This window comes from Topomyia yanbarensis, chromosome 3 (assembly GCF_030247195.1).
Source record: "Topomyia yanbarensis strain Yona2022 chromosome 3, ASM3024719v1, whole genome shotgun sequence".
In the NCBI taxonomy this organism is placed as follows: domain Eukaryota; kingdom Metazoa; phylum Arthropoda; class Insecta; order Diptera; family Culicidae; genus Topomyia; species Topomyia yanbarensis.
In genome coordinates this window covers 388,302,617-388,326,849 of record NC_080672.1, presented here as the reverse complement: position 1 = coordinate 388,326,849, position 24,233 = coordinate 388,302,617, and the positions used below count along the sequence as shown (strand labels likewise).

The following is a 24,233-nucleotide window of genomic DNA, read 5'->3' as shown; positions in this document are numbered from 1 at the left end:
ACATTAGTTTACAAAATTCATTTTTACTATTTTTAATTTTTCATTTTCAAACCAAATTTTTTACATTCATTAAATTCAGACGTCAATTTTCATTAAATTCAGACCCCTCTCGAATTTTTTACGGATCCACACCTGTAGAAATGCATCAGCTCTCAGCTCATTTGCCTTCACTCGCGTTATCAATCACGTCCATTGCTCTTACGGATCGCTGTTGCAAATCCGTGTGTTTATCGTCATTTATTGTGCTGGTTGTTGGTTTGGAAACACTAGACCAATCGTTGTTATTTCGTTGTTGGTACAGGCAGTTAGTTTTTATATACAAAGCGCATCAGTTATTGATTGGTCAAATGATTGTGCTTTATCAAAATCTGTTGATAGAGGTAGGTTGATTTTTCTTAGCGACTTCGGAACATTGTGTTTCGAAATGTGCCCTTTGGTTACAAAACTGGCACGTAGGAATCTGACTGGCCTAGGTGCACAGCGTTATTTGTCAAGTGCATTTTAATAACACGAACGCCGATGGGAATTCCACCGAAAAATATTCCTTAAGCGTTTGTAATGGATTCACTTCTCCGTATTTTGACACAAATCTTTTACAGTGTTCTGGTCTAACGCAAGGCGCTAGGTCGTGTAAGCGCACTTCAATTTGATCCTAATCCATATATTCAGGATCTTACATTGAACATTGTCATATTCGACGCCATGTAGCATGTTTCGCTGAATTTTTAAACGTTATCTATACACACTGTGTATTACACAGTTTCTCACATGGTGTAACTGTATTGGCGTCATTTGTTTGCGATCAAGATCTGTTTTCATTTTTAATAACAGTTCAATGTTATGTACTGTAGGTAAAAGAGGATTTTGTTAAAAGTCAATCGAAGTTATATTTTCGCGCTTTACAGTCACTTTAATTTTCTCTGGTTGGTACATTTCACTGCGCAGCCGGAAACAACGATACAATACTGTTTGTGAAAATCAATTATGTTTGCTATCAATATATTATTCTCTGTTTGTTGCGAAACAGTTTTAAGTGTCAAGATCCAACCGGAAAAGATATTCATCTTCGCGAACCCCCAGAAACCTTTTCCCGGCAACCTTGGGGTCCGCGGACCCCAGGTTGAGAATTACTAGCCTAGAGCGACTAAAAATCAATTATATTATTTTTTACACATTTTAATCGATGAGCTTGCTGATACCCCGATGCTCTCACACAACTCAGTGGTATTTAATTTTCATATAATGAATATACTGGATAATATGGATGTAATGAATGTTGATCATAAGCATAAGTATAAGAGGACGGATGTAATGAATGTTGATCATATGAAAGAGAAAAAAATGCTATCTTGTATATCGTTCTAATAATGGCGCTTTATTGTGACCAGTCGTTTGAGATGTAGTAAAAATAGAAGAGACTGTAGTGTTGTTCACCGGTCAAAAATTTTGAAAACACATCTTCATTCGATTTTCTCTCCTACGTATATTTTCAAAGTTGTCAAAATAGCTAATACGAGTGATTATTCTGTATTAATTTTATGGTTCTATGAAATGATATAATTATTTTATATTGTAGCGATTTTAGTGTACGTATTGAGGTTATTGAGTGCTTTTGATTATGCAGTATCCAGTGGTTTGACCTTGAATAATGATTAAACATTTCCAAGCGCACATCATAAAATACTGTCAAGCTTAATATTTATAACTTCCAAAACTGCAAAACACTCTTCGAAACCTACTCTGAGCAATCCATTCATCTGAAACCTCTTAAGCAACAACCTTTCAGAATCTCCCATAATTCAGTTTCACTTCAGCTGGCTTCTAGTACAATTGCCATCAGCTTGAATTAGTAACGAGCTGCTGTACTTTCCCGGCTACCCCAATCACAATTGTTGGAACCGAATTCAATTTCGTGCAGTCCAAACCACTTGTAGATGATTGATGTTCGCAGCCACTCAGGTACCCTCTCACCAGTAGCTCTGCAATACAATGCTGACTGTGCCACGACGACAGTCGAAACACTGTTAGCTCATTTATTTATCCATTCTTCAGAGGTTATGACGAGACACGTGTCAACGGGCTTTCACTTTCCGCAGTCAGAACGCGGGTACGCTAATGGAAATCGATTTTGATGGCGCGCTGCTGGGTGCTTGACTAGGGGTTTGCTCAAGAACACAAATTGTGTCTCCGTTTGTTTTGGAGCTAGCGTCAATCCGGCGCTAGCTTAGCATTCTCACTAAGTTAGCACCGAATTCTGATGAGACGAAGTCGAATCGCAAATTATATAACTAATACATGTTCTAATTTTCCAATGAGAACATATTTGACTTGAAGAACTGATCATGAAATGAAGAATGATCAATTTTATTATTATTTAATCAATGAATATATAAATATAGCTGCTTCTAAAATGGATTCTTCCCATATTAATCAGGTCAATGATTATATTATTTCTGCTGTCAAAGATAAAACTGCGCAAACTGTCTGAGGTGCTGTAATTTGCTATATGTATATTAAAACTTATAAAACCAAGTATAACACCATGCTATCTGCTATACTTTCAAACTAATTGGTTATCTTTTACTCTTTACATTAATTGATTACAATTAGCAACTTTGTGAAAATGTGCAGAGACACTCAGACTAGATAAACTGAAGAAAAATAATTTTGTGTTCAGTAACGCTTTAGAGATGACGTGGCATAAATTTTAAATTATCACGCGGACCGTGAATCTGATGCCTAATTTTGGTGTACGGTTCAAATATTAGAAGACAGTGAGTTTCCTCAGATCACTAAAGTACCCTGTTATGTCACTATGAAACGTGTTGTCTAGTGTATATGAGCGATTTTTTTTTCTACAATAGTCCTCGGCTGCTAGCACCAACGCTAGGGGCTTCCGAATCGACGAATTCATGATTGCGTGGAAACGCGTGCCGTCTGTCATTCGTTTTTAAGATCGCGTTTTATAAATTCGTAAATGTTAAAAATTTTACCAAAACACAGAAATGTTTAAATTTTGCGAGATCACCGATGTTGTGATCGATGTTGCATTATCGCACAGATCTCGAGCGTTTATATGCTAACGATTTTGATCGCGTGGGCGTGTGCGTGTAGCGTATATGTAACTTCGCGTGTATTAATTCGCATGTATAACCATGTGCTTACATATTCACGTGGGCTGGCCAATGTTCGCAGGATCCTCCACGATTTTAAGTGTATAGTTCAGATATAGTGGGAAGTTACTTTGCATATATCACTAAAGTGAATTCTAGTGTATAAGAGTTTGGTTTTGTTTTTTTGTCGAGACTAGAGGCTTCCGGACGTGAAACAAATCTTGATTACGTAGCAACGGGCGCACAGTGGGATCTATACCGAAAAGATGGGACAAAACCTATTTGAAGCATTAGGTGTCATTTTAGAGAGAGTATTTCTTCGTAGGATATGTTCATAATATAATTCTGCAACTTTTTAAATTGAAATTTTTTCCGCGAGCGCTAACAGGTTGATTGGATTGTCCAATGGATTTCATGTTTGCGAGATCATGGGCGTATGTAAGCGTGATTGATCGCGTTTACGACTAGATTTGTATTATCGTGGACGGCTCGAATGTTTGTATGCTATTGTGAGCGTTCTTTTCATAGCCTGGGCGTTTGTATGTCACGTATGTACTTTCGCGTTTACTAAATTGTTTCTATAACCATGCTGTTGTTTGCATATTCCTTATTGCTTTTAAGTGTCCCCGAGAAAAAACAGCAAAGGGAGAAATAACACTATAATTAGACATGCATTCAGGATAGGTTAGATAGACGTACGACCGTATACAACAATATATTAGAGAAAAATATCAGATATTCTGCAAATTAAGAGCAGAACGACAAAAAATAATTAAAATGAAAGATGAGAAAGGCGAAAATATACAGCACATATGAAAACTACATATGAAAAACTAATAATATTATGTCCTAAGCCACACAAAGAGCACAAACACTAACTAATGGTTAAACTTTGGGTTGGGCTGGTGAAAGTAGGGAAAAGTATGTAGTATACAAATGCCCAAATATCCCCGTCGGTCTACTCGATGCACCACTATCGAGGCGCTGTCCTGTCATTATGCTGAATTTCGTTAAGGGACATTTGGCCGAATGGACATTTGGCCGAATGGACATTTGGCCGAATGGACATTTGGCCGAATGGACATTTGGCCGAATGGACATTTGGCCGAATGGACATTTGGCCGAATGGACATTTGGCCGAATGGACATTTGGCCGAATGGACATTTGGCCGAATGGACATTTGGCCGAATGGACATTTGGCCGAATGGACATTTGGCCGAATGGACATTTGGCCGAATGGACATTTGGCCGAATGGACATTTGGCCGAATGGACATTTGGCCGAATGGACATTTGGCCGAATGGACATTTGGCCGAATGGACATTTGGCCGAATGGACATTTGGCCGAATGGACATTTGGCCGAATGGACATTTGGCCGAATGGACATTTGACCGAATGGACATTTGGCCGAATGGACATTTGGCCGAATGGACATTTGACCGAATGGACATTTGACCGAATGGACATTTGACCGAATGGGCATTTGACCGAATGGACATTTGACCGAATGGACATTTGACCGAATGGACATTTGACCGAATGGACATTTGACCGAATGGACATTTGACCGAATGGACATTTGACCGAATGGACATTTGACCGAATGGACATTTGACCGAATGGACATTTGACCGAATGGACATTTGACCGAATGGACATTTGACCGAATGGACATTTGACCGAATGGACATTTGACCGAATGGACATTTGACCGAATGGACATTTGGCCGACTGGACATTTGGCCGAATGGACATTTGGCCGAATGGACATTTGGCCGAATGGACATTTGGCCGAATGGACATTTGGCCGAATGGACATTTAGCCGAATGGACATTTGGCCGAATGGACATTTGGCCGAATGGACATTTGGCCGAATGGACATTTGGCCGAATGGACATTTGGCCGAATGGACATTTGGCCGAATGGACATTTGGCCGAATGGACATTTGGCCGAATGGACATTTGGCCGAATGGACATTTGGCCGAATGGACATTTGGCCGAATGGACATTTGGCCGAATGGACATTTGGCCGAATGGACATTTGGCCGAATGGACATTTGGCCGAATGGACATTTGGCCGAATGGACATTTGGCCGAATGGACATTTGGCCGAATGGACATTTGACCGAATGGACATTTGACCGAATGGACATTTGACCGAATGGACATTTGACCGAATGGACATTTGACCGAATGGACATTTGACCGAATGGACATTTGACCGAATGGACATTTGACCGAATGGACATTTGACCGAATGGACATTTGACCGAATGGACATTTGACCGAATGGACATTTGACCGAATGGACATTTGACCGAATGGACATTTGACCGAATGGACATTTGACCGAATGGACATTTGACCGAATGGACATTTGACCGAATGGACATTTGACCGAATGGACATTTGACCGAATGGACATTTATCCGAATGGACATTTATCCGAATGGACATTTGACCGAATGGACATTTGACCGAATGGACATTTGGCCGAATGGACATTTATCCGAATGGACATTTGACCGAATGGACATTTGGCCGAATGGACATTTGCCCGAATGGACATTTGGCCGAATGGACATTTGGTTCAATAGGCTTTAAACCGAGGGCCAAGAAACAGAATTCTTTACAGAGAGAGGGTGAAAAGCCGAAGCTTATCATGTGGAGCTTTCGGGGCTATTTGGTTTCAATTATATTTTCATATCTAGATTCGAAGAATCTCTTATTGCTTAACTGCATCAAAATTAAAAAATATTAGTTCAGTTTCCTCAAATTTATATTATATGTTTAATTTTCATTGCAATAATTATGTTATTAAAATTTGCTACTAAACCAGCCAAACTAGTTAAAATTTTAGGCGAAAACTCGGCTACTTTATCTTACCGGTCCGGCGGCTACAAAGAGGCCAATTTTCATTTGACTTCCTTCAACTTCTTCGCACCACAACTGTTATGTTGTGCGCTGTGGCTGAATTTTCGCATTGTACCGGGAAAAGTCAATCAAATGTTACTACGTCATGAAAACGCCTTCATACGTATCCACTCGTTAGAATCTTTCCGCCAGTGAGTTACTGCTTTTCAAGACAAGTTTTCAATAATTAAAATTGTTTGTTTATTAACCTTCTGTTTATCATGAGTTGTTCTTTCAAATTATGTATAATGTAAAATATTCTATCCAGTCAGCTCTATTAGTTAAATACAATTAAGACTCGATTTATCAACGCTCGATTTTTGCAACCCTTGATTTTATCAGCTTTCTGACCCGATTTTGTCACAGAAAATGGATAGTTAGTAGTTTGAAGGCCTCTAACAGACGAATTAAGTTGAATTGGAGTAAATCCTTTCTTGAGCAAATTTTTATTATCTTAGAGTTCCGAAATATGCAAAAATAAAAAAAAATGATTTTTTTTAAATTTTGCGCTATTAGACTTAAAAAAATTTAAACTAAACAATCAGAAAGGGTTATGAGGCTATATCTAGGGACTAAAGAAGAATATTTCAAGTGCTTCGGTTTCTTAAAAAGTAAGTAAAATATATGTTTCGATTTTGTCAAACCCGTTTAATTAGCTTAAAATTCACCAAGGGGCTGATAGAAACGGGTATTCACTGTACCAGCATTATCATTTCGGGATGTCACGAAGTTTCTAAAACGACAATTTATTGAATGCATGTACACCTACTGAACCATCGTTTTTAAAACTGCTCTTGCGGCAAAGCTAGTGTGATTCGGATTTGTCGCATAACCGGTACTGAGGATCCGAAGCGGCGCAAACTTGCTGAGGATCGATCAGGCGAGGAACAGTATATATTATTGATAGTTGACGCACTAAGTATAGTTTTACTGATGAATGTGATATTGCTGGAAGAAGTTCGTGACATTATCAATCCAATCAGTCTAGGAGAGGCATTTCAAAGGGAGGTTGATGCCATTGATGTAAATCAGAAATAGCAAAGGTTCAAGGTGACTTCCTTGTGGCATACCAGCGGTACCGGTATTTATTTATTTTTACTTACATTTCGCGACCAACAAGACACCAGTTTAGTTAGTCGAGGAACTTTTCATGCAAACCGAGACACTTTGAGCTCGCTCTAGCGATTTCGTGTTTAATTGTGTCAAATCCTCTCTCCATCACTTAGCTGATGAGGGCAGCATAACAAACTAGATTGGTGTTTGCTAAGGAATGAACCCGTGATATTTTTTGCGAAGAGAAGCGTGGCCTGAAATCCATTACTATCAATTCGAATAGCTCAGCTAATGCACATAAATCCTCAACACCACGAGAGTTCGAGATAATACGGTTGCTACCCTTTGTTGTGCATTGGGAAAAGAAACGAGATTTCTGGGAATGTTCCCATAAATAGCGAGCGGTTAAATTGAGTTGCCATTGGAGATGCGATGTTAGTTGCACAAGTAGTAGCATTTCATTGCAGTTGTGATACTTAACCAGAAAACTTAGAATGTTCTTTTAAGATACTAAAATCCCGAATTATTATTTGGGGTGCACCATAATAAAAAAACGATTCGAGTAAATCAATGATAGTCATAAAAGTAACTCATTTGTGATTTCAACCGATAATTTAAACGTGAAGAATTTAAGCGGTATGCCAAACGGGTATTTATCGTATTCAATGATGAATGCTTCTATTGTAATTTTCCAATCTAAATGTAATGGAACATCTCCATGCGATTTTAAGAATTTTCTCACCACAGCCTTACTGAAAACGATTCTACCCTTCTAGTAATGTGTATTGCATTATTAAGACAGTATACTATGCGAAAAAATAAACTGCATTTATTTTATTACCCAAATCATACAAACCCCATAGAAAAGCAGCTTCCAAAAATCATTGTATTACTTAAATTCAAATTAAATTGAAAAAAAAACAAAAAGTAAAACAGAAATTATTTTTTCTTTTCACGGTAACAATAGGCATTCAATGATAAATTAATTGATATTTGTCTGGGTTGAGGTAAATCAATTAAACAAATTCCAAGGAACAATCTCTACGTACCTTTAAATAGCGATTGAAGGAAGGTCAATTCTCACTTTTAAACGAATTTAAATCATTCCCACCTTTCACAGCGAAGTCATGAGATCCCCAAGGACTCTCGAAAAGCGCAAATTTATTTCAAAATCCCCAATAAAGATTAAAACCCTCTAGAATTTACAAAGCTAAAAGATCTATTCATTGAATTCATATTGAACGGTGTCGGATAATCTCCTGGTCAACCCAAGCCGCGAGCTGTGGTGAGAGACGGCATCAATCCAACCGAGATCCCACAGCAGCCATACTATATAACCCAGTAATGACGTTCTTCTAAATGTGTCCTTTTTCTCTCGGCTTTCGCCGTTCTTTTTCTTTCAGATAACAAATCAATACTTGCCAATACGGACTGGAAAAAGCTCTGGCAGGAAACGGGTCTGCTTGGTAGCAGTAGCGGTGGTGGTGGCAGTGGTGGTAGTGGAAGCTCCAGCGGAACGAGTAGTAGCGGAGGTATTGGTCTCAGTGCAGGAATTGGGACCATCAGCGCCGGTATTGGCAGTCCTCGGTTAGACAATCACCTCGATAGCAGCGATTCGACGTTGCTCGATGATGGCGAGGTAAGTGTGAACAGTCAATTTTCGGTGATGGCGACGCATGGTCGGTTATTCGAAGATAAACTACCGTGCGTCTCCATCCGTTCGTTATTATAAACTCTTGCTTCGCAAAACCGAAAAGTTCTTCTATCTCCAACACAGCCAAGCAATCAGTCTCTAGCTCTCAAGTAGTATGCAACTTTCGCCGAGTTTAAATACATTATTATGCTGGCACGAACCCGCAGTGGCACATGAGCGGCAGATGAAATTGCAACCTAATAGCCATCAGGGAAAACTTTCCCTGCTTGTCGCCATTAGCAGATGTCGTTTCAAAATAGTTACCGCAGTTTCCTAAATCATGGGCAAAGCGAAGTCACTTGTACACAGCTACTGCCGCATCGAATTCAAGCGAAAATCTGCCAACTGACAGCGAGCAACATGCAACTTTCCGGAGAATGGCTTAATGATCAAACTTTGACCGAATTTATGCAGCTCCGGAGACAATTTTCAATTTAATGACCACACATGAAAAGTCGCTCCTATAAAATGATGCAGACCCCCATTGGGGAGCTCTCGAGGAACAATAAACACAACTTCTTCGAACATTTCGAGTTCCACCGAGACAAATATGGTAGCAAGTAAAGCTGTAACTGAGGGTGACAAAACTGTAACGTACACTTCGATCCCCCTCGGTCGATCGTCCATTGGCACCCGGATACCGGCATAGTGAATGAAACAGTGCAATTTCAGCTCCACAGCAGCGAAGCGATACTAAACCAGAGATTGACTTTCTACGTACGGCAGAAGACCAACGACGCAACAGACTGGCTTCTGTGGTATCTATCGCTCTCCGTTCGCTTACCGAACCGGTTTTCCAAAAATGAAAAGACAGACTAACTCATTTGAGCCTAGAGAAAGGTCATCCCCAGCAGTCGTCGGTCGTCCGATGACGAGGTGCAATTTTGTCTGCCTTGATGGGGGGAAACCACAAACCCGTATCACCAATGTGTTTGTGAAAATGTGTTTTACGTACTCACAAATTTCCGGCCCCCAGCAGCTAATGCTGCTACCGTTACTGCTACTGTTTCTATGGGTGAGGGCAAAATGGTACTGGGATTTGATTGGAAAGTGCTTGCTCGAAATTGCGGTCTGTGGTCAGGTCCCGGACGAGCAAGTTCGGTCCGGTCGGGCAAATGATAGGCAAAGTTGGGCCAATTTAGGACCAGCGATGCTAAAAAATGAACAAATATCAAATATTTATGACCAGAAGCCGGGCCAAGGATGGAGAAGGGGAGGCTGTTAGGTATGGTTAGCTGTTTTAAAGCGCTCGACTTTGAGGTTCAGATTACTAGGAGGTTGGGTAGCAACGACATGGGGCACGAAAAGCTTTGGGGTCAATGTGTAACAGTAACAGCAATTAAGCTCTAAATTGCTATGTACTCGAGATTTATATGATTTGTATGCAATTTGAATATATTATTATCACCATGTGTTAAACTATTCTGAAACAATTTTGTTGTGAGTTTTTAATAAAAAAATCTCTTTACGAGAATTCGGCCTATAAATAATTTGTATGTATTACGCTTGGTACTGCATTATAACTGATTGCCATATTAAAGTTCATCTTGGACTCAAGAATGACATCCCGAGTTTTAAGAAATAGTTTGCGAGAAAGTATCTAGTATAGTATAAATCAATGAATAACAGCTTGAATGAATAATGTTTATAAAGTCTTGTACTGGTTCGCGTACAGAAAATCGATTTGGTAGTCACATGGCGGAAACCGTGACTAAAATTCACGAAACAAAAACAAATATTTCTACTAATTAAAGCGTTACGCAGATGTTACTGAGCGGAAATTGAACATAATTATGAAACACGTGATGTGTAATCATGGTCCTGCTTTCGTGACGTAAAAACCTGATTATTTCAGATTTAAAAGAACAGCTCATGATAAAAACAAGGGTACGCGGAAATCTTTCCGATTCTGTATGCCGTACAATCGGCTCTTCAATAGAAATTTATTGGCATAAATTGGAGTTATTGGAGGCGTTTCGAGTTCCTCTCATCAGAATCCGACACTAACTTAGTTAACAGACTAAGCTAGCACCGGATTGACGCTAGCTCCAAAAAAACGAAACACGATTATTGGTATACCATTTTTTCACTTCAACAGCCAGGCTGCCCTTAAATGCACCTATTCGACAAATTCGAAATTAGTTCTTTAGTTTTTTACATTTCTTATAAAAGAAATGTATAGAATTCGCTCAAACTTTCAAGATTTTTTCCGAGGCCCGGAGGGCCGAGTCTTATATACCAATCGACTCAGCTCGACGATTTGGGACAATGTCTGTGTGTGTGTGTGTGTCTGTGTGTGTGTGTGTATGTAACGGACAAATTCTCATTCGTGTTTCTCAGCAATGGCTGAACCGATCTTATCCAAACCAAATTTAAATGAAAGAACTAAAAAACAGTATGAACGCTATTAATTTGTTTTTGATTCTGATGTTTAGTTTCCAAGATATGAATGCTTGAATGCGTAAAAATGGCGTTTTTCGCAGTTTTTTTGAATTATCTGCCGAAATTGACAATATTGATTAACAATTTATATATTTTTAGATAGCTTTAACGAATACCTTTCGAACAAGCTATAGGTTGTTGAAATCGGACTATTATCAAAAGAGATATTAAACATTAAATGCGGACGAAAGATTTTTATCATTTCCCATTGCCAGAAATATGACCAAAAACATGTAATCTATTATTAATGCCAAAACGGCTTATTTTAGGTCAATAGTATCTTCGGAGAATATAATGGAGGCAATATGCCCTTTCTTTTGGTATTGTGCTTTTGCTGATTAATCACCCTATGAGTGAGATATTTTCACAAATTTTCTTGGAAGTGATTATATCGAAATGATGCCTTCAGCAAATTTGTAGCTCTTACTTTTGCGAATAACTTTACCGAAGACTTCAAGTATCTATTTTGAATACTTTAAAAGTTATGGCTTGCTGTTTGTGGATTACTCTTTGTCGCCTATTTATTGTTCAATATAGTAATAATCCATTGAAATAAGCCAAACAGTATTTCGAAAAAACGAATTTTGTATTTCATTTTTGTATCTACAACCGCTAGAAATAATCGCCGAACACTTCCAAGTTGTCTGGAAGGAACTTGATATCTTATCAGTGCAAAAATGTTCATTTGTGCGAACCTTCTGACTGCAATTGTTCTAACTTATAACCATCGGATCGATCTGAAACCTTTCGGAAAATGAAAAGCGAAATAAATAACTCCAAGCAACGGCGTAGCCAAGAGAAGGTTTTGGGGTTGACCACCATACAACCACTGTCCCCCCCCCACCACACCCAAAAGAAATATTGAACTGAAGTTGAAAATTTATTGATGCAGACTGATTTAATTCAATATTATAATAACAATTATCTGATCCGTAGTTTGATAACCTGTTGTTTAAAACATCATGAGGACTTTTGATAAATTGTCGGAATGGGGTCCTCCTGATATGTAACTGATCTATTGGTCTTGATTTCACAGTTGTCTAATTGCATCAATATCAAATTCCTGCCTGAAAACATTCCAATAGAAAATTCCAGAGTTCTGTAATCAATCATAATCCTCAGATTTATTTTCAAATTGACTCCGTTTTTGTAGAGATGTACTGTAATAAGGGTCTTTATTTAATAGGAAGCGAAGTTAAAATTGATTTAATGTCTATGAAACATAGAACTGTTCACCAAAAAAAATGCATAACTTTCAACATTTCCTAAAAATGTTTTTGTCTTTCTCATTCACTCTAAAATTCGTCAATATAATTCCGACCCGGAGGGCCGTGTCATATGCCAATCGACTCAGTTCGTCGAGATCGGAAAATGTCTGTGTGTATGTGGAAAAAAATGCGACCTCTGTTTCTCAGAGATGGCTGGACCGATTTGCACAAAGTTAGTCTCAAATGAAAGGTACAACCTTCCCATCGGCTGCTATTGATTTTTTTATTGATTGGCCTTCCGGTTCCGGGGTTACGAGTTGAAGAGTGCAATCACGCAGCAAATTCCCATATAAACTGAAATGAAAAATTTTCAAAATCAAATTTGTATTTTTGATGCCAAATGACTTTAAAATGCATGAAAAATTGAGATGTTTGACAAAAATTGACTTTTTTAGACTTTGGTACATTTTTGCCTTTCTCATACAGAAAGGTTATGCAATCACTCTAAAAATCTTCAATTATACCGGCCCGAGGGGGGTATGCAGTGAGGGGTTGCTACTTTAAAAATAAAACTAGTTTAAAATTTCTTAACAAGTTGAAAAATTTCGGCAGGACCTGGACCTCCCGGATCTTTCTCCATGATTTGCCGCTGGTTTCAAGCGATGTTTCAGTATCACATAATATCTCAAGATCGTGGCTGTCGATCCATTGAATGTATGTGCAAATCGTACTGAACATGTAATATTCATTCCCACCATTGTATTGAACATAACCAGCCATGGAATCGTAGTCCGGACAAATGAGACAAGCACAATTGCACTACTAAGTGGATTAAAACAGGTTTTTATTTTGGGAATGCGTCGAGTTGAGACGAAAACTTAATATGATTAATAACGAGGATAACACTTTCCGAATGTAGAGAGAAGTTTATGAAAAATGACGATTTCCCAGTTCCTGATCGATTTTGATGAGCATTTGATTTTTGTTATATGACCAATTATATGTATAATGTGTTTAAAAACAGTAATTTAAGGTCAAGATAGCATCATTTTGAAACCACCAATTTCGGAGGTTTAGTATCTTCGATGAGTTTTACAAACGTTAAACAGCGCATCATTTGATAAAATAATTTTGACGGTATATCGTCCAAGAAGTATTTATGGTGAATTTTCTCAGGTTAATATTCATGACTACAATAAAGTCTCAAAAATTTCGCTAAAGACACGAACTCTGTCACTATTTTCTGAAAAAAATAATTCTGTATAATTTTAAAACTTCAAAAATTACGGTTTCGGAATTATGCCGTTTGGACAGTAAGATCGATTTTCACCAAACCCCCACCAAACCGAATTTCTGGCTACGCCGCTGACTTCCAGTAAGTAGAAACAAAGTCCTTCTACACTCGTTCACAAGAAATTTCTTCGAATGCTGAATATCTATTATAATACATTGAAACCCCGATTTTATCAGCCAAATATGAACATATGTTTGATGGGCTCTAGCAGACGGACAAGACTGAATTCGAGTAAATCCTTTCTTGAGCATGTTTTCCTTATCATGAAGATTGAAATATGCAAAGTAAAAAGTTCATCATAATCGGAAATAGTTATCAGACTACATCAAGGGACTGGAAGATTATTTTAACAGCTTCAGTTCATTATAAAGAAAAAAATTGCCCGATTTAGTCAATGTCCCCATTTTGTCAGCCTAAAATACACCATGAGATTGATAAAAATGGGTCTTTATTGTATGTATTATTCACTGTGTTTCACATTAATAGGTACATTTCATTTTTGGGGATTTTTTTATTGCATCGAACTACAACAATTTTTAGGTAGCTTTCAAGGGGTTATTTTATGGACTTCTTCCAAAATTTGGCGAACCTATTCCAATTCGTATACCAATTAATTGGTATACTTGAGGGTTTATATGTTGCAGATAGAGAAAATACTAAAATTTTCAGCTTTTTTCCTACACAATACTACGAAAGCTTATTAATACATTTTTCCTAATAAGTTTGTGAAAATTATAAACTATTTGAAATTTTTTAATAGTTTAATTTTTTATTTAACCGTGATTTTTAATAAATAGTGACCATCGCTTCACAACGTAGTCTATTTTTCATAGCTTGCGGTGAGCACGATCTCTCGAATTGCTGAACTGAAAATTATGGAATAGAAATTAATTTTTAGTATTCTTTATAGATTAAACTCGCCGCGCAGATAGCTCTGAATTAGACCCGCTGGTGCCCTAAGACGATTTCGCTAAATTTTCAGAGCACTGTGCACCCAGTGCATTAACGCAAGTGACGGAAGGTTATCGAAAAGATTCGTGAAAATGAAAATTCCAGTAATGATGATGATTTTCCCAAACGGTTCGTTTTCGTTAGGTTTTTATTTGTTCTTTGGCATTATGATTAGCGATAATAATTCAAATCAAGGATACTACTGGGAAGTCACCTTTAGAAAAAGTCGTTTTCGAAGTAAAATTTGGAACTATGCACGCATGCACTTCAGAGATAGCGTGATATCAGGAGCTGCGATTTTATTTCAACGCTTTTTTGTGAAAAGGGCGATACTTACAAATGTAAACATATGGCATTTTTCATACATGCGAATGAGGGCTTTGAAACGCAACAAATTATCCTAAAAATTTTGATTCTACGATATTGTTTTCTTAAACTACAGCAGAAAATACAACGGGCGAAACTGTATTTTTGTTTGTTTATTTAAAGTTTCGCCCTCCACGCTCCATGCAAACAAACAGGGCGATACTTTTTTTGCTAGCAGTTTAGAGGCGAAACTGTTATTTTCGTATTTTTTAGGATTATCAAGCTGGTACCAGCTGTAAATAGTAACAATGATCGCTATTGAAAAAAACCCGGACGAAATCGGTGGTGTAGAACGGTAATTATTGTAAAAAACGTAAGGGCGATACTTCAATGCTAATAGGTGGGACCGAAAAAGTAAACAATCGCCAAAGGGGTGATACTATCATTTTGTCAATTTCAATAGCAAAAACAAATTTTAATTTAATAATTTCAAATACTTTATGAAGTTTTGGGTTTCGATCACTGATACATGCAATCTAGGATGTAAAAAACACAATAGTTTTTAAATAGGAAATAAAACCAAGTCTGGAAATATTCACTGTTGATTTTCTTTGAATGGTATCACTGCTAGTATCGCCCTTTTCAAGAAAAAAGTGTTGATTTCTTAGTTCTCAGTCGCGTTGGAAATTTGAGTAAAGTATAAACTTCAAATCGATTCAAAACAAATTTCGATTTTTTTGGCTCAGTACAATATATAACCCCTTCAGGAAAATTCAGTTTTCCCACCACAATTTAGATATTTTATTAACAGAGCATTAACAATAATTCGTTGGTATGTCTATTTTATGGGCCATTTTTTCGCTTTCCCATTGATTTGGTTTGAGATTTCTAGCACTGATGTAGTCCTGTGCTGATTTGAGCGATTCTCTGAGTCCTGCCACTATCCCATGTAGTATGTGTTATCAAAAACATCGCGAAGCATCAAGTTCTAAATGTTCTCAAACGATATAATATCCGAAGAGAGTGATAAGAGTTATAAGAAATGTCTCATCACACTGTTAGGTGGATTAAAAGCGTTTTTTTTATTCAATTCGTTTATTTGATAAGGCACTTTGGCATTAGCTTAAAGGTGACATTTCTTAAAACTAGGGGGTTACACATTTCAATATTATTTTGCTTTTATATAAGTAGACTAAAGAAATTTTACAGCTAAATTACACCAATGCAAGGGGGGGGGGGTAATATAATATTTGTAAGATTAGAGGGGAGGGTTATTTTGTGTGTTCTTTGTATAGTAATGCACTTTAGAATTTTTAGAAGGAAATTGTTGGAGCAATCAATTCTTAACTAAGTGGAACTTTTTTACTAGAAATAACTAGAGGGAGTAGTTTAATTTTATTAAGGTTAGGAGGAGATTAATTAAAGCTATTTTTAAGTAGTGGTTTTGTTGGGCATTTCTTAATGAGATTAAATATTGATCAGCTAAAACTAAAAGATAGGGGGGCACATATGTTTTGGGAATATCTTCAAGGGGGAGGAGGGGGGGGGGGGTGAAGTCCTACATCTGTGTATCAGAGATAGGGGAGAGAGGATGGACAAGGCTGACAGGGGGGGGGGGAGGAAGATACAAACTTTCAGTTTCCAGCATCGGGAATCAACGGTAAGGATTATAGATTCGGACGGATGCATCGTGTATCGGGACGCCGGGCGGTCTTCCTCGAGCCGGCAGGGGTTCCTCCAGACGATTTCGTAGTACGGCTCAGATGCGGATCGGCAACACACCGCGTTGCGCGTGTGATGTTGTGCTGTAGGTCTCGTGTTTGTTGGGTCATTCGACAGAGATGTTTTGTGTCGTCTTGGAGTTGCATTAGACCATCGTTGGGGTACGGTAGGCGGAAGAGGGCACTTCTGATAATTATAAGAAAAATGATAGGAGCAGTTAAATCCGGATATTGATGGCTTATAGGAAAGTGTATATGAGGGACATATAGATGAGATCGTGGTTTACCAGTACATCTCGAACCGGGACATTGGGTTCCTCGGGCCCGAATGGAATTGAATAGTTCAGATCTGGCAGAATCAGTGGCAGATCCAGGGGGAGGGTCTTGGTGATCCGGACCCCCCCCCCCCCCGAAAATTTTTAGCATCTTGAGAAATTTTAAAATAGTTTCTATTAAATTCAAGTTCAAATCATTCCAAACCAGATTCGATAACAAAAACCAATTTTAATTGAATGAGGATATTACATATTACGTATTGTACAATGATCATTTCAAAGTCAAAATTTTGGACCCCCTCCGAAATTTTTTTCTAGATCCGCTCCTGGGCAGATTGTCCAGATAATATGTTTGATCTCGTGATACCCGTTGCCACAAGCGCAGATACCGCTATCCGCGTGCCCAATACGTCAGAGATGAGGGCCAAGGGGGTAGTGATTGGACATGAGCCGAGACATCACGCGAATGAAATCCCGACCCACATCCATCCCCTTGAACCAAGATTTCGTCGATACCTTAGGGATTACCGAATGTAGCCACCTTCCTAGTTCACCATTGCTCCATGAAATTTGCCAACTTTCAAGGGTTCTCTGATGAGTAATACTGAAAAATTCGCTAAAGCTAATTGGTCTATCATATATGTCACCTTGTAAAGCGCTCGCCTTAGCTAAAGAGTCCGCTTCTTCACTACCTGGAATGGAGCAATGCGAAGGAACACAAACTAAGGTAATCTTGTACGATCTTACAAACAAAGCACGCAGGCGCTCCCAGATTGTCCCCAGAAAAAATGGAATGAGATTTCTAGGTTTCATTGAACGGAGAGCCTCGATTGAGCTGAGGCTATCCGAGACAATAAAGTAATGAACGATGGGCAACGTATACAATAATCCCTAGAGTATATTGAATAGCAGCAAGTTCTGCGACGTAAACTGAAGCAGGATCACTGAGTTTGAATGATGTGGTGAGGTTTTGATTGAATTTATCGAAGCCAGTCAAGCCGTCGACGCTTGACCCGTCGGAATAAAATATCCTGTTGCAGTCGACTTCTCAAAATTTACTATTAAAGCTGCTTGGGATCACTTGAGGGCGTATGTGGTAAATCGCTTGAAGCGTCCCTGAAGCGAACGCTTAAGACTCTCCTCGCGCTGTTTGTACGCGGGACATGCCGGGAGATCGTGTGGGTTTCCCCCGCAGTAGAGACACTTTTCGACATCTCTTGCGATTTTACGTTTGCGATTACTACAGTTCATAACCCGCGGCACAAAGAGGCGAACAGGTTGAAGAACCTTGTCAAAGAGGAGGTAGGTGGGCAGAGCAGAATCGGCGAAGGTCACCCGATAAGAGTCTGAGTTGACGTATGTTTTCTTCCCGTCATCTGCAACTGATGCTGAATGCAAACGTTTGCACTCCAGTATCTTCACTGGCTTAAGCATGTGGTCTTTGAAACAGCCAGTCCCATATTTCAGTAGGTCCTCGCAACTCAGACTCGAATCGGAGACGACCCCACTGACTTCAACTCTCTTAGCTGGAATATACACTCTGTACTCCTGCGTAGCCAGCAATATCATTTGCCCGATTTGAACTGTTTCCAACCACCCGAAGCTTATCAGGGCGAATTTTCGATATTTCTGTCATGGCCGAATACCTGTCCGTCAGAACTCGAGAAATCTGCAATACACGTATTTGGTCCGAAAGAAGATCACGAAAGGCCCGGTGGCCTAGCTTGGATATACTTTGAGCCGGGTAGGCGATTTGTATTTCGACGTCCATCTTTCCTTGAGATGGACCACCGTCAGGAGAAGTCATTTTTGCACGGGCCTATTGTCCGGTACACTTTGTTAAAAGAACTAAGAAGGAGAAACGTAAACTAATACTTAACTTGTGTATGTAACGGTATCCAGACGGCTTACTAGAAGAACGCTGCTTCACTGGTCACTAACTGGCTAACGGTAGTCAGAAACAGAAACACAAAATAAGGGAAAAACACTGAACCCTCGACGAGGCGAAGAGTGCGCAAGATGACCTTGAACGCGGATTAGCACTATTCTTTGTCGCTACACACTCTGTCTCGACCGAGCGCTCTAGAACAAATGATCTCGACAATGTGTAAAAATATGAAGAAAGCATGTTTATGTCGCAATTTTTTGTTTTGGTTTTTTAAATTCTCTTGGTTAAGTATCCCCACAATGCAGGGCCGGCGGATAACGTGGGTAGTATGGGTAGTACTACCCACTCGAAAATACCCGAGGGGGGAATTACCCACTCGAAGGTTTGGAAAACACTAAAACCTGAGATTAACCACGTATACATCTCGCGAACAAAATGCATGTGCCTGCAATTCTCGATGCACAACAATTAAAAATGTTTTATTTTTGTACAAACTATTTGGGATATGTGATAATAATTAGGATTTGCCTGAAATTTAATTTTTTTATATAAATACTAAGGGGAATACAAAAAATATGAATGCAATTTTATTCAGACTAATACGGATTCCAGAGCTCAGAGTTCAGAAACCAGAGTTCACATTCGATAATCCAGAGTTTAGATTCCATAGCCCAGCGAAGAGAACCCAGAGTCGCGAGTCTTTAACCCAAAATACTGAAGCGAGTCTAGAGTCCAGAATCCAGAGTTCAGTGTCGAGAATGCAGAGTCCAGAGTCCATAGCGCAGCGATCAGAACCCAAAGTTCTGAAGACAGAGCACAGAGTCCAGAATCCAGAGTTGCGGGGGCAGAGTTCAGATTCCATAGCGCAGAGTTCAGAGTTCAGATGGCAGAGCGCAGAGTCCACAACCTAGAGTCCAGAGACCAGAAGCCAGAGTCTAGAGTTCTTATCCCAAAATACTGAGCCCAGAGTCCTCAGCACATAATCCTGAGCCCACAGTCTAAAGTCCAGAGCCCCTAACCCAAAATAGTGAGACCAGAGTTTAGAGTCCAGATTCCAAAACTCAGAGTCCAGAAACTAGAGTTCAGATTCGATAATCCAGAGTTTGGGTTCCATAGCCCAGCGACCAGAACTCAGAGTCCCGACGAGAGAGCCCAGAGTCCGGAGTCTAGAATCCAGTGTCCCGAGTGGAGAGTGCATAGTCCAGAGTTTAGAGTCCAGAATCCACAGTTCAGAGTCCAAAGTCCAGAATCAAGACCTCGAGCACATAGCTCAGAGACCACAGTCTACAGTTCAGAGTCTGTGCTATGAATCTCGAGGCGAGAGCTCAGAATCCAGAGTTGAGAATGCAGAGTCCAGTGTTCAGAGTACAGAGAACAGAGACAAGAATCCTGGGTCCAGAGTCCAGAGCCCAGAGCCCTCAATCTAAATCACTGTGGCCAGAATCCAGAGCCCGAAATACTTAACCCAAGGAAAGAGTTCAGACTCCAGAGCACAGATCGCAGAACCCAGAGTCCATAAAACAGAATCTCGAGGCGAGAGACCAGATTCCAGAACGCAGCGTGAAGAGCGCAGCATCCAGAGTTCAAAGTCCAGAATCTAGAGCTCAGAGTCTAGAGCCCAGAATCCAAAGTCCAGATACCAGAGTCCTCAACACAAAATAATGAGCAGAGTGTCTCGAGCTCAGAACCCAGAGTCCAGAGCTCAGAGACCAGAATCCAGAGGAGAGAGCCCACAGTCCAGAATCCAGAGACCCGAGTGCAGTGCCTAAAGTTCAGAGTCCAGAGTCTAGAGTTCAGATTTCAGAGTGAAGGATCAAGACGCCAGATACCAGAGCCCATGGTTCAGAGTCCAGAGTACATAGCACAGAAATTCGAGACCAGCGCCAAGAGTCCATCATCCAGTGGTGAGCGTGAAGAGTCTAGAATCTAAAGTTCAGTGTCCATAGTACAGAGACCAGAACCCAAAATCCAGAGTCCAGAGGAGAGAGCCAAGAGTCCAGAATCCAGAGTCCCGAGTGCAGATTCCGTAGTTCAGAGTCCAGACTTTAGAGTCTAGAGTTCGGATTCCAGAGTCCATTTGTTTGCAACGACTACAGTTCATGCCCGTTCCCCAAAGTTTGGAAGAGCTGATCCGTACGAAAGGCTCGAAATAAGGCTCATGAAATAAAAATAGTTTTCATACAGTACTCCATTTTTGCTGAACGCATTTGCTTGCAAACCAGAATTTTCACTGACCGAAGCAAAGGGTTATTGAGGGAGCCAACCTTATACTTCATAATTAAAGCCCTTGTTGGAGACTACACCATCAATCTCTACTTCTCGGGCGGGTACGTAGACAAGATACTTCTTCGTACATGGCTGAGTGCTGTTTGGTTAAATCACGCATATAACGATAATATTAAACGGCTTATCTTTGGTCCGGAAGTAGACCATCCAGGGGCCGGTTTTATTAGATGTAAATCGCTCCGCATCTTACTACCTACTAGGGAAAAAAAGTGTTGCCACAATGGAGAGGCTTGACAAAAACGTTAACAGAATAACTTTTATAACTGTTGAAAGTGTAAACTAAAAACTAAAGTGTGTTTCGGAAAAAGAATAACATTGCCGTTTTGGCATTAATAGTAAATTATTATTCCTAGCTGCCTAATTACTTTGAAATTACAAGATATTATTCAATGATATCTACGAAAAAGATATTTTGATGATACCAACTTGATTTCCAGAGTTAATAGAATAATTCAATTTTGGGAATATCGATTTTAGATCACGATCATTTTGGCGGATTTTGATTGATATTTTTCGGTGAAAATAAACGGAAATAAGTTGATCGGTTTCGGCCTACTATTTCTTTTCAGCCCTCATCAGAAATTTACTACATATTCTATCCTCTATTCCACATGGGGTTGCTTTTCTGTTCATTCTCACCGAAAAATATCAATCAAAAACCACCAAAATAATTCAATTTCAGATAAACTGTAAGCCGACTTTCAAGAGGCGAATAAAAAATTCTACAAGAAATCATTTAAAAAAAACTTCGAGCTGTTGGTTTCATGGCACATTATAAACATAAACATGTCAACCAGATGATCGACAGGCTCTCGTCAGACCTAGTGGGCCGGAAACCAGTAGTCATAGCGGGAGACTTCAACGCTTGGGGTGGGGCAGACGCTGTACACATAGCAGGGGCCAAGCGCTACTGGAGGCGAAACTCGACGCTGTGTAGCCAATAATGGCTCCGTTAGCACATTCCGTAGAAACGGGGTGGAGGCATGGATTGACGCAACGTTTGCCAGCCCGGATCTGGTTCCAGGCATGGAATGGAGGGTAGACGAGGGCTACACCCATAGCGATCATTTAGCAATTCGCTTTAGGATCAACTATGGCGAGCAGCATCCGAGGGCGGGTGATCCCTGTCAGGTACGCAGGTGGAAGTCCAATCACTTCGACATCGAAGCTTTCACCGCGGCCCTGGGACTGGAGGCCAACACCGACAGTCTAAGCGGGGATGTGCTAGCAGCCGCCACGCGCGAGCGACGCCTCTATGCCGAGGAAAATTCTGCCAAGAAACGGCAGATGCCCGGTATACTGATGGAGTGCCGAGATTGCAGTTCTACGATCAGCCTGCCTCAGAGATAGACGTAGGATGCAAAGAGCCCGCACCGAGGATGCGAGAGAGAACCACCGTGAAGTGTTTCGAGCTGCCAAATTGACCCTTAACAAGGCCATTAAAAGCAGCAAGAGAGCGTGTATCGACAACCTGTGCGAGAGTGCCAACGCGAATCCGTGAGGTGACGCCTACAGAATCGTGATGGCCAAGACCAAAGGGGGCTCTTCACCCCTACAACGGTTTTCGGACCTGTTGACGACGATTATCGAAGCACTCTTCCCGTCTCGAGCCACAAGCCCCTGGCCACCTGCACCACCAGACAGTGTGGGCGCGGCCGAAATGGTGGCTCCGGTGACGAATGAAGAACTACTCGCAGTGGCTAATTCCCTAGCAATGAACAAAGCTCCAGGGCCGGATGGAGTTCCAAACAGCGCTCTCAAGGCAGCGATCATAGCGAACCCGAACATGTTCAGGATACCTATGCAGAGATGTCTTCACGAGTGCCGTTCCCCGATAGATAGAAAAGGCAGAAATTGATGCTGTTGCCGAAGCCCGGGAAGCCGCCAGGCAACTCATCGACGTACAGACCAATCTGTCTGATCGACACGACTGGCAAATTGCTAGAGAGGATCATCCTCAACAGGCTAACCCCGTACTCAGTAGGTACGGACGGCCTGTCAAGCAACCAGTTTGGTTTTCGAAAGGGTAAGTCTACGGTGGACGCTATCAACTCAGTGATAAAGACTGCCGAGATAGCGATCTAACGAAAAAGGCGAGGCATTCGATACTGTGCGTCAGTGACACTGGACGTGAAAAACGCATTCAACTGGGCAAGCTGGGATGCCATCGCGCTCTCGTTACACCGGCTTAGCCTACCGGTGGGTCTGTACCGGATCCTGGAAAGTTTCTTCCAGAACCGCGTACTGCTATACGAGACCGGTCAGAAAAGGGTTCCTATTACAGCCGGAGTCCCGCAGGGCTCGATCCTAGGCCCGGTATTATGTAACCTCATGTATGACGGGGGTCTGAGACTGAAGTTCCCTCCTGGGGTCAAGATCGTCGTAACCTTGGAGATCTACGGGAAGTCAATCCCTGTGGTATAACTAACCGCAGAACACGCGATCAACACGGTGGCGGAATGGATGAGCGCGAGAGACCTGGAGCACGCTCAGCTTAAGACGGAGGTGGTTATCGTCAACAACCGCAAGTCGGCACAACATGCAGTTATCCATGTGGGAGAAATCGCGATCACTTAACAGCGGAGTCTGAAGTCTCTCGGAGTCATCATAGACGACAAGCTGACCTTCGGCAGCCATGTCGGCTATACGTGCAAGAGAGCTTCGACTGCTGTTGTGGCATTATCGAGGATGATGTCCAACAGCTCAAAGGTGTGCGCCAGTAGACGTAGGCTACTGGCAGGCGTTGCCGTATCTAACCTCAGGTACGGCGGCCCGTCCTGGTCAAGAGCACTGAGGGTAACCAGTTACTTGCAAAAACTGGAGGGCACCTACCGCGTGATGTGCCTCAGAGTGATATCTGCTTACCGCACGGTATCACACGATGCATCCTGCGTGATAGCGAGCATGATGCCAGTCGGGCTGGTCATCCGGGAAGATGAGGAGTGCTTCGAGCTACGTGGAAATAGAGGAGCCCGCGAGCGCATCAAGGTGGTCTCGGTCGCCAGATGGCAGCGTGAGTGGGATAACTCCTCGAAAGGTAGGTGGACCCACCGGCCGATACCTAACATATTGAGCTGGGTGGGTAG

The 24,233-nt window shown here is 40.8% G+C and overlaps 1 protein-coding gene across 4 annotated transcripts in view; it reads left to right on the top strand.

Moving 5' to 3' along the window:
- Positions 1-24,233, top strand: part of LOC131689480 (zwei Ig domain protein zig-8) — a 748,220-nt gene that overhangs the window by 433,250 nt on the left and 290,737 nt on the right. For all 4 annotated transcript variants that reach the window (XM_058974583.1, XM_058974585.1, XM_058974582.1 and 1 more), the window contains one exon: positions 8,487-8,722. In XM_058974583.1, coding sequence (XP_058830566.1) covers positions 8,487-8,722 — 236 coding nt within the window. The remainder of the gene's footprint in view (positions 1-8,486; positions 8,723-24,233) is intronic.